Here is an 11,319-nt window from a genome sequence, read left to right as displayed (position 1 = left end):
GGGCGCAAGGACTGCCGGGCAACCGCGGCTCCCCGCGCCTGCAGCGCCCTGCGGGGAGGCCCACCGCCGCCGGGGAGCTTCCTCCCACCGGAGACAGCCCCCCCGCCCCCCGCGCCTCCGCCCCCCTCACAGCGACAGCGTCCGCCGCACAGCGCGGGCGGCTCCGCAGCGCCCTCCGCGCCCGCCGCCGGCAGCGCAGCGCGCGGCCGCCTGCTCCCCTCCCCCGCGCGGCTCTCCTCGCGCGCGGCCGCCTCGCGAGCACACACCTCCCCTTCCGAAAAGGCAGCCGCTTCCCCGCTTTATATACCCTGCTAAAAATAGCCTGCCGCCGAGCTCGCCAATCAGGAGGGGGCGAATTTCGAATCGGGCCAATGGCGGGAGCCGTCACGGCCAGGCTCGGTCACGCCAGGAGGAGCCGCGATGCCTGCCGCGCGGCGATTGGGCGGCTCTGACATCATTGGCACGCGGGGCGCGGAGTGCGTGGCGGAGATTGGGCCGCGGCGGCAGGCGGCGTAATGGGATCACGCGGGGCGGGGGGCGGGGGCGGCGGCGCGGCCGGGCAGAGCTTTGAATAGGGAAGTTTTGCGGGGGGTTACATTTGCAGTCAGCGCCGTGTTTGCAAATATTGGGTCCGCTCCTGCGCAAGTGTCCTCCGCCGGCCGCGGGAGGGGAGAGCCGCCGCGGCCGCCTCGGGAGACGTCCTGCCTTGCTGTGCAATTAAACTTTGCGTGAAACTTTGGGTCTTTTTTCCTCCCCAAGCTCCTCAAGGAATTAATATATATCTCTATAGATACAATTATTTTTTTTTTTTTTTTCTTCTCTGGAGGAAGGGGGGGGGCTTGGCAACTGAGAGCAGAGGTTTGACACCCCCCCGCACACACCCCTCAACCCCTGCACATAAAGGAGGCATCTGTATTTTTGGTAACCAGCACTGACTTTGTTGTTGCAACTTGAGACATGGATGTTCTCCCCATGTGCAGCATCTTCCAGGAACTCCAGATTGTGCACGACACGGGTTACTTCTCAGCCTTGCCGTCCCTGGAGGAATATTGGCAACAGGTAAACGAGGATGTCGGTGGTGTTGTTGTTGTTGTCGGGGCGTTTTTTTTTTTTTTTTTTTAAGCCGTATTAAAGGATGAGCGGATTTTTAAAAAAAAAAAAAAAAAGGCGAAAAGAAAAAAAAGGACAGCCCAAGCGTCAGCACCGAGTTTGGGGAGAGTTAAGCACAGATGCGTAGGGATGTTTTGAAGCAGGTGTTCTGGTTTTGAGTAAGACGGCGTTTTGGGGGGAAGCGTCCCGAGGGGAAGGCACGGAGCTGCGCATCCCCTCTCCTCGCCGGCCGGGGGCTGTCAGCCCGGCGGCGGCCCAGCCGCTCCCCGCTCCGCTCCCCGCTCCGCTCCCCGCTCCCGCAGCGGCGCCGAGCCCCGCGCTCCGCTCCGCTCCCGCCCGCTCCACGCCGAGTCCTGGCAAAAGTTTTGCGCTTGTACCAGGTCCAACCTCCACAGCTGGGTCTTGTCATCCGAGCTCCCTGCCTTGGCCGGGGGCTGCTCTTCGCCCCTTGCTGTGGGGTTGGGGGTTTTTTTTTCATTTCTATTTTTTTTTTTCCTGGCGATGATGGGGGGAAAAAAAACCCTACAGGAGTGTATGTACACATATGTACACATGTCTATGCGTGTGCATAGATACATGTATATAACGTAGGTGTTGGCCAGCGCAGGGAGCTTTGCGGAGTCCATGAGTGGTCAGTCATATGACAGCGATCCCCTTGTGCTAATTGCCTTGGTCGGGGAGGAGGAAGAACGGAGGCTCCTTCCCTTTAATGGACATATTTTGTTGCCTTCCCCCCCCCCCCTTTTTTTTTTTTCCATCCTCAATTTGATCCAAGCCACGGGACGGCAGGAGCTGCGGTGGCCGCTGACACTGTAGCGTTGCCCCGGGGGGGCCGGGGCCGCTGGCTCCGCTCCCCAGCCGGGTGCTGCTCAGCCCGGTGGCCGGATCGGGTACCTGCCGGCTTTTCAGAAGGGCGAAGGAGCCTTCCCGAGAAGGTTGCGATGCGAAGTGCTACAACCTTCACATGCTTACTAATTGTATGCAATGCCTCTTCTCCCCCCCTTTCCCCTTTGAAAGAGGCAGCTTCATAGTACGTGATTGAAATGGAGCTAAGTAGTTTCCTTCAGGCATTTGGGTTTTTGGCGAAGGGCCAGCCCTCGTTCCCAGTAGCCTTCAGAGGCATTTAAACTCGGAGAGAGCTTCACTCCGGTCCCCATTACTAATTACCTAATGAGGAATTTAAATTAGCTGGGAATATGAAAGTTTAACAAGACCTTAATAAATGCTTTTTTACCTGTTTTCATGGAAAATCAATACGCTGTTGTGTTGTCCCTGTCGAAACCTTTTTTGTTTTTAACGTGCATTGCAAACCAGTTACCTAATTATAGACAAATACATAAATACCGTGTGCAGGGCTGGTTTGGTTTTGGGGTTGCTGGGGTTTTTTTCCCTGTTTTTGCCCAGCTCCGAGCCTGGCCAGAACATGTGACCCAGTTTACTTGAGCGGTGCTGGGGGAGAAAGGAGGCTGCTCCCATGGCAGCTCTGCTCTTGGACAGATGGGAAGGGGCTGTGAGGGGAATGTGTGGCATCTGGGATCAGGTTTTGCTACCGGGCTTGGAAGAGATGATCTTGCTAAAATAAGTAGAGTTTGGTATGGAAACTTGGTGTGTTCATTTTCTGTGTAACGCTTCCATATGGATCGTTTCCTATAGTGGAAAGAATAATCCCAAAACATCAGCTTGTTGCCATAACAGTTCATACCCTTTTTTTTTTTTTGTTCTCTGAAAATGGCTAGAAAGTCAGCAGGGTGAATTGAAATTGAAAACCGGAGCTTCACCCATTTGGGGTGGTTTTGTGTTTTGTTTTGTTTCGTTTCATGGAGTAGAGGGGAATGGGGGGGGGGTGGGGGGAAGTTGTCCATGTACTGTTGCATGTACGTTTGAACAGAGTGCTTTCTTGGCAGATGGTCAGGGTTTTAAAAGGAAGTCTCCTTTGGCATTGCGTGAAAGAAAGAGAGAGATGACTCATACAGTTGCACTCTTGGCCAGTAGATAAAGTTCTCGTTCATTGTGGGACTCCCAGCAGGACCTCAGAGTAATTTCCCGTTTTGCGTTCTATAGAATAGGACATTGCTATTATGGAACTTTTTTCTCCCTTCTCCTCTGTTGTTGAAGTTCCCCGTGTTCCTCCAAGCACGCACGGGAGCAGTTGGAGTTATGTGGCGTGCATGCCAGTGCGCTTGGAAATGACATTCTTTGAAAGTCGAGTGTGCTGCGTTCTCATGCACAGGAAATGGGAGGATGTCTGCTGCTCCGTTGATGTCCCCAGAAGACTGGCCAGCAGCTCCACAGCCATGCTGAAATGTGGCTTTGTTTTCTGACACAGCGTTTGGGTTTTAACTGCGTGTCAGATCACATTGTGTTCAGTTGGGTCCTTTGAGCCTCGTGTTTGTGTGAGAGAAATACAAAACAACTTGAAATTAGACGAGGCGCGAGAGCGAAGTGTAATTATTTGTTGTGGTTCTCTATGGTCCTTTTCAACGTCAGCCTACTGAAAACACAGATTTTATGATGAGAGTGATGATAATTTGACTGACTCATTAGAATGCTATTTTGGAAACCAAAGCTGACTTGCACCTTCAGCTGTGCGTTTGAACTCCTGCCCAGGTCTCGAAAATTGATTTCTTTTCATCGTAACAGTCACCTAGTTACGGCTGGAGGAGCCTTTAATTTGTTTTGAACCTAGAAACCTCAAATCGAACGTACTGCATTCCTGCATGTTTTTTGAAGTGTAAAATACAATTGGGTTTATTTTTAAAGCAAGCTTGTAACTTTTCCCTTTTTTCTTCCCTCTCTTTCACCTAGACGTGTTTGGAGCTGGAACGGTATCTTCAAAGTGAACCCTGTTATGTTTCTGCATCTGAAATCAAATTTGATAGCCAAGAGGATCTCTGGACCAAAATTATTCTGGCACGAGAGAAAAAGGAGGAATCTGAACTGAAGAGCACGTGTGTCCCAAAAGAGGACAGTCTTACTAGTCAGAACTTAGAGACCAACAGTTTGAATTCTGACGTGAGCAGCGAATCTTCAGACAGCTCTGAGGAGCTCTCACCCACGACAAAGTTTACCTCTGACCCTATAAGCGATGTTTTAGCCAGTTCAGGAAACTTGAGTTCGTCTGTCACTTCCACTCCCCCTTCGTCTCCTGAGCTGAGCAAGGAGCCTTCTTCCCAGCTATGGAATTGTACGCCGGGTGAGTTGCATTCACCGGGGAAACTTCGTACCGGTACCACTGGAAAGACTGCAGAAAAAGGTACACCCGCCAATGGTGACACCTCGCCAGATGGCAGAAGGCGTGTTCACAGGTGTCATTTTAACGGTTGCAGGAAAGTTTACACCAAAAGTTCACATCTGAAAGCACATCAGCGCACTCATACAGGTCAGTAACCATATGCTTATTAAGAGTTGGCAAGTACTGTAGGGAATACCCCTGACGGTGGTGGTGTCACAGAGTTACGCAATTACTGGGTGGGAGCCCAGGTTTGGAGAGATGATGTAATAGTAGTAGAGGCTTACCAGCATGGACGACATCCCTTCCTCATTCTCTTTGTAAGCGAGCTGAAGCCAAGACAGTTGGTGGTAGACTAGTCTGCTGTCATAGCAAATAGCCACCCGTCTAAACAGGCAGTAGTCGGGAAGCTGCAGCGGCACGCGGTCTTCAGGAGCAAAGGTCTAACCAAAATAGACGCTAGACCTTTGTTGACGTTTATTTCTAAAGCGAAAGTGCGGTGAGACTTTCTTGCAAAAAAAAAAAAAAAAAGGAAGGTCATATCCAAAAATCAGTCAGATCACTAAATTCTGTAGGAGCTTGTTTTCATGGTTCCATCTACGTCAGGTCTATTCAATCAGACATCCCAAGGCCTTGACGATACAAAGTATAGCTATAGTTGTAAATTATTTAACAGTTTAGTGTGCCACCATTATCAGCAAAAATCTTGGAAAGCCACAGTGTGTTGTAGCCCTGCTAACATATCTGCCTAATTGAACTTACAAATGTATGATTTACTGTATAATTTCATCCCAAAATACTGAGCAACAGCGTTTTATTGTTATGGAACCTGAACTAAAAATAACAATCCTATGTATTGTTGGGAAAGAAAGTGAGGAAGATAGACACCTCAGAGCTTTTATAAATATTTTATGATTGAAGTAGTCTGCTGATTTCCTTGTTTGAGCATTATTATTTGACATCTCTTTGACAGCAGTTACAGATATGTAGAGCTGCGCCTTGGCTCAATAGCCATCGCTTAATGTGAGGAATTGGCCTGGCGTTCTTGGTCTACCAATGCAAAGACCTATATGGTTGGGGTTTTTTTCCCTCCCAAGATGTGGAAAGAGAATTCAAGGAAAAGATCCTATTTTGACTTGTGAGCTCAGCATTTTGTGGCTTTTATGGGAAGTCTGAGCAAGCTTGGATGCTCCCATTGTCATGCAGGAGTCAGATAAAACAAGATTATTTCAAGAGGAAAGAACAACTTCCACTGAAACCGTGGTGGTTGAGCAGACATAAATAGCTGCCGGCCTCAGAAGTATTGCAGAACTGTTGTCCTGGTGCTGTCTGGCTGAGAACGTTCCTGTGAATGGAAGTGGTATTTCTTGAATGCTGAAATAGCAGTGTTCAAAGTGGCATGCAGGCTTTTCCAAGAATATGTGGCTCAGCAGAAAGGAGGTTGCATGTTATGCAGATGAGTGTGCGACAGAGGACTTTGATGCAATACAGTAGCCTAATTGCATTTTGGAGCCTAGCTGTGCTGTCTTTAATCATCTTTGAGGTGAATGATACCTTTTTGGGAGTAAGCCTACCATTACAGATGAACAGGAATGGTAGAAGGTTGGATTTCTTTGTTTCCTGTGAGCCTGTTTAATCGCCTTCTTTTTTTTAATAAGAATGAGATTATTCGATGGGCTGTTGCAGCAAAATAGTTAAGTAGGAATCATGTGGATGAATTTTGCAAGCCTTTTTTGCCTACATGTTCTGAAGCATTCAGATAGGTTAAATAAAATCGTCTGTCTTTGGGGGGTGGAGGAGGTTTACGTAGAAAATGAATGGGATAGCACCTATCTTTCTTTGAATGAAGTCATGACTAACGTGTAATCTGCTTTCTTTGTAGGGGAAAAGCCTTACAGATGTTCATGGGAAGGGTGTGAGTGGCGTTTTGCAAGAAGCGATGAATTAACCAGACACTTCAGAAAGCACACTGGTGCCAAGCCTTTTAAATGTAGTCACTGTGACAGGTATGTGACTGAAATGCACCTTTTCAAATAGTTCTTTTTAATGCTTGTTGGAAAGTGAGTCTAGGCTGCTTTTCACTTGTGAAGGAATCGTTTGGGAACGCAACTGCGTCTGGTATTTTTAAGGGATTATTGTATATTGAGCCTGGGAAAAAACCTCCCGTTTTACTAATCTGTGGGATGTGGTTCGTAGCCTGATGTTGCAGATGGGTGTTGAGAAGTCCCTAGCATTACCACCCATCTGCAGCGCTCCTGGGTGCCCACAGACACCTTGAGTGCTCCCGTGTATCCAGGGAATGCAAAATCCCTCCTCCACCATCCGCGTTTTGGAGTGGCAGAGCAAGGGGGGTGCCTCAGCCAGGCGTATCGCGTCCTGAGTGCCAGCAACCGTGGGCTAATGCGCAACCTGACTCTTGCCTTGCAGGTGTTTTTCCAGGTCTGACCACCTGGCCCTTCACATGAAGAGACACCTCTGAACGGGTCAAGAGGTGAATCCTGCGGGCTAAGAGGCGTCAAGGTTGAAGAGCCTTGAGCGGAGGGATGCGTGTTCCAGCCAAAGCATGCCATTTTGCACCCTACCCAGTTGCCTCCAGGACCTCACTTCCTTGAAGGTCTTTTGAGGGCTAATAAGTCATGTAAGAAACGGCATAGCAACCGCGGTGCGTGATGTTTGGGGTTTCCTGGACTCATACACTGGTATCTAACCTTCTGAGTGGCTCCTAAGCCTTTGCCGTGAGCATGTGCACTGAGAATGTTAATGATTGGGCGACTGTATGCGATGAGGATCTCTTGATGACTGTATGCTGAGGCACATTTTTTTTCTTGTGGTTGTTTTATAACTGTAAGAGAAAAAAAATAGTCTGAATGTCTTGTATGTGAGGAATATCTCGTGAGATGGGACGACCACCAATCATTTCCAAGGGGTGGGGGGAGGGGTGTCTGCACCTTTTTAGAGGGAAAATGGAGAGGGGAAAAGGGGGAATAAAAAGCGTCAGGATGCCAGAATGGAGATGGGGGACCTCCCCGTTCCTGTGTGAGAGGAGCTTTAGGTGTCTGGTGCAGCTATTAAACGTGCAATGTGTCAAGTAGCTTGTTTTACTTGCTACAGAGCTCATTTGTAATCCATTGTATAAGCTGTGTATTTACAAATGTAACACAACTATAACTTTTCATTATAATACAAAGGTTATTGCATGGTTCTGGGGAACTATATGCTTTTCCATTCTTTAATCAGGACTGCAGTTTTGATTCCTGTTAAGAGCAGCTAAAATACAATTGGTCTAATGTTACATAATGTATGGAACATGAATAATTTTTTCTGTTGGGTGGATAAAACCACTATTGGTTAGAAACTGATTTTTCTCATGCAGCTAATTTTTCTCTTATTTATGCCTTGAGGACTAACTTCTGGTTTTCTAGCTGTTAATGCACTGTTGACCTTAATAATGGTGCCTTATGCAAGTGACCTTCTCTTGTAGGGGGTCTTATACAGGGGTATGGGTGATGCATGCTTTATTAAGGCTCTCTTTTCACCTGGCATTGTACTGTATCAAATGTATAATATGAGGGGAAAAAAGGTTACTTCCAGGGTCCTCCTTCACAAAGACAAATATAGAGAAAAGTCGTTCATGTCAGTACAGTATTTGTTTAACTTAGACAATTTGACTGTGTTACAGTATAATGCATATGCCAATTGAATACCTGACCAGTTCTGCCACCTTGAGACTTTTTTTATATTGACCTTGCACAACAACTGTGTATATACACACCCCAACTGTACTTAATATGTCAAGTTTTCATACATATTAAAGATACAGGAGTATTAAAAGATGTATTTGCTTAAAAGGCACAAGTTTCACATCTATATATCTAGCTATCTGTTGGTCATACAGAAAGAAACTATATTACTTTTTTTTTAAAAGTGGGCAGAAAAATAATTGTGTATGTATATTTGTGTGTACAGTCTGTGTATGTGTGTATATATATAGATAATATATAAATATTTTTTTTAAAAGGAAAAAAATTAGAACACATAGCTAGAAAATGCCACAGCCCATCAAAATATTCCCTCTCCCCCCCGCAATACGGTTATTAAGGAGACAAAGAAACAAAAGATACAGTTAATTAAAATCTAGCATTTTTAGAGGCTTTACCTTTAGCTTAATGGTATGCTAAAGGCTTTGTTGGCATTCAGTCCTTCTCAGACTGCTGACTGTGTTTTGTAGTTATTAGGTTGTCTGGAATAGCGTATCTGTGGCCATTTAAGAATGATATGAACCGAATATTGGCATGCTGAAAGAATATTAGCTGTGTGCAGATGAAATACACTCGGGTTTTGGCCTTCCAGCTTACTGGAGGACCTGTGAGTGAGCTAGTCGTTGTGGTGGTTGAGCTCTAATTTTACATAGTTCAGCTAAAATAAAGACTGTTTTTTCCTAGAGTAGAAATAGTCTGTCCAAAAGCAGTATTTTTTTTTTCTTTTTAAAACCAGCTCACTACAGTCGATGCAAAGAAACATGTGACCTGTTTCTTTTTCTATTTATTATTGGTCTTGCTTACTATGCTAATATTTTGGTATCTCTTCCTGGAAATGTATGTAGATAAGTGGTTTAAAAAAAAATATATGCAAGTGATCTGGTTCTAAGGAACACACAGGCTTAAATCATTCTCATTTCATTTTTGGTTTAAATTGCCTGAAAATGCACTTTTTTTTTCTTCCCCAAAACAAACAAAATTTCCCAGAAAATGGATTTCTATTTAGAGTTGGGTTTTGTTGTGTGTTTAACTCCTTGTTTGCATTGTCCTTGGCTTAGCCATAATTCTTATAAACAAGAAAGTAAACAAAGGCAAAAACAAACAAACAAAAAAAAACCCAACCCCAAACAAAAAAAATTAAACTTGCACTGGCTTGTCTCAATTGTGAAATACCATCAAACTTGTGTGGATGGGGTGGGGCTGTGTGCCATATGTCAAATGCCTGTAATTTTCTTAATAAGCAAGTACATTTTGTTCAGGTGATAACTGAGCCTCAATCAAGCTGAAAAATAAAAAAATAAAACATTTTTGCTTGAAATTTAAGAAGAAAAAGTTTCTATTAGTGAAATTTCTTTTTTTGTTTTTGAAGCACCCTGTTATCTAAAGAATCTCTTTGTAAGATTTTTGTAAAAATTTTGTTTTACAAGATTTTATTTGAAATTGTTTTTTGCAAGATTGTTATATTTCTGTATGAATGTATTTTTTATTGGAATAACATAAAAAGAAATTCTTATCAGCATCACGTGTCTGGTTTCATCTTTCTCCTCTCTGATGTCCTACACACCAAACGATGTCAAATACTATGTTGACGCTTTGCCTTGAGTCACCTGGTCGCAGGTACAAACGCCTCTGGGTCATGTCGCTTTGTGGAAGACAAGCCCTGATGAGAAGGTAATTTTGGCAGTAGAAACTAAAAGTTCTTCCATATCTGAAAAGCTGTTGTTGACTCATCTTTTGTCTCAGCGGAATAAATGGTTAACGTGATTGTTACTGGAAGACTGCACCTTTATTCCAAATTGTTTGTTCTGGAGAGGTGAATGCACATAGGACAAGTTCTGCGTGTGGGAGAGGAGATTCAGTGGGCATTTAAAGTGAAGGAAAACACCAGAAAGGCGGTGGCTGGGCTGGAGGCACCTGTCCTTAGCTTTTACTGCAGAGCATGGGCCTTTGAACTGCCGGGTTGATGGGGAAGCAAGCCCGCAGCCTTGAAGGCGCAGTTGTGGGAAGGAATGCAGGGAAGGAACCACGTGAGATCTGCCTGGCCCAGGTGCACAGAGCTGAGTATGCTGTAGGGCTGACCTGACCCACATGCTGGTGGTGACCTTCAACCAGCCAAACGCAAGCCTCCGTGAACTGCATTTTTTCAGAGCAATGGCTCTTCAAAGCATGCCTGGCATGTACACCAGCTTGGGACACATGCAGAACTTGTTTAATGTTGCCTTGTGGCTTTTGCTTCACTCATGCTGGTGTTAAAAATCCTTTAAGCACAGAGTAACAGCACTGGCAGAAATGGCAAAGTTATATGCTGAGAAACTGACTTTGAACATGTGAGTTCAGTTCACAGTAATTGCACATTTCATGGTTTTAGATGAGAAAGGGTCTAAAAATGGTGCAGAAAAGAATTGAGTAAATAAATAAAGGTTGAGGCAGAAATAGTGTGAAGGGAGAGACCCTTGCCACCTACCTCAGTTCGCCCTGCAGCGAGCTAGTAAGTAGATAATATGCCTCTGTACAGGCAAGGAAGAAATGGCAACTTAAGCAAATCCGTGATCTGCGATGAGAGGGATATATTAAATTTTACCACTGGTACAATATCTCACACAATGAAACACAGATGTCTTCTGGGAAACTTAGTTACGGTTGCAGTAGAAATAGAAAAAGCTGCCGAGTTTTAGGGATTGTGACATTTTACCTCCTCATCTGTATACAGCGTGGAAATGGAAATATTTTTAAAGAACTGAGCTTGACCTTGGAGGTTCCCCACCCAAAATGTTCAATGGGTGTGTAATATAGAACAAGGATTGGCAAATTTTTGCCTGTTTATTGGGTGTGTGTCATGCAGGGCTGTGTCTTACTGTACCTACAAAAAAAAAAAAAAAAGGCCTGATAACTCCATTATTAAGGATGTTATTGGGATCCCACCCCCTTTTTTTTCTCAGAGAGGTTGTACTGAAAAAACAGGGGTGTTCAGGAAAAAAAAAGGCTAGTGACAGAGCTATTGGGCAACAAGGAAACTACAAAGCAGAAAGCAATAGCCATTTCAGAGTTAGGGCATTTCAACATGCACATCTGCTGCAGGCTTGCTTAATTCTGGATTTTGAAATGCAAAGCAGATGGGAAGGGATATGAATTTGAGGGTGAAGAAGTCAGGTGGCTTAGGTATGGACCTGGATTAGTAGCCTCAACAAGTTCCAACAACTTCAACTGAGGTTAACAAGGTGA

At 45.2% G+C, this 11,319-nt stretch overlaps 1 protein-coding gene across 3 annotated transcripts; it reads left to right on the top strand.

The window, feature by feature from the left end:
• The first annotated feature begins 799 nt into the window (after nt 1–799).
• Nucleotides 800–7,275, top strand: KLF6 (KLF transcription factor 6). Of its 3 annotated transcripts, none has more exons than XM_059818723.1 (4): nt 800–1,059; nt 3,916–4,363; nt 6,222–6,345; nt 6,767–7,275. In XM_059818723.1, exons 1-4 carry the CDS (start codon nt 958–960, stop codon nt 6,816–6,818), a joined length of 726 nt encoding a protein of 241 aa, XP_059674706.1. In that variant the 5' UTR covers nt 800–957; the 3' UTR covers nt 6,819–7,275. The 3 variants fall into 3 exon arrangements, with proteins under 3 accessions (XP_059674706.1, XP_059674705.1, XP_059674707.1); XM_059818722.1 differs by having other exon boundaries at nt 3,916–4,489; XM_059818724.1 differs by lacking the exon at nt 6,222–6,345 and having other exon boundaries at nt 3,916–4,489.
• The last annotated feature ends 4,044 nt before the right edge of the window (nt 7,276–11,319 follow it).

This window comes from Gavia stellata, chromosome 6 (genome assembly GCF_030936135.1).
Source record: "Gavia stellata isolate bGavSte3 chromosome 6, bGavSte3.hap2, whole genome shotgun sequence".
Lineage (NCBI taxonomy): Eukaryota > Metazoa > Chordata > Aves > Gaviiformes > Gaviidae > Gavia > Gavia stellata.
This window is presented reverse-complemented; position numbering and strand designations above follow the sequence as displayed.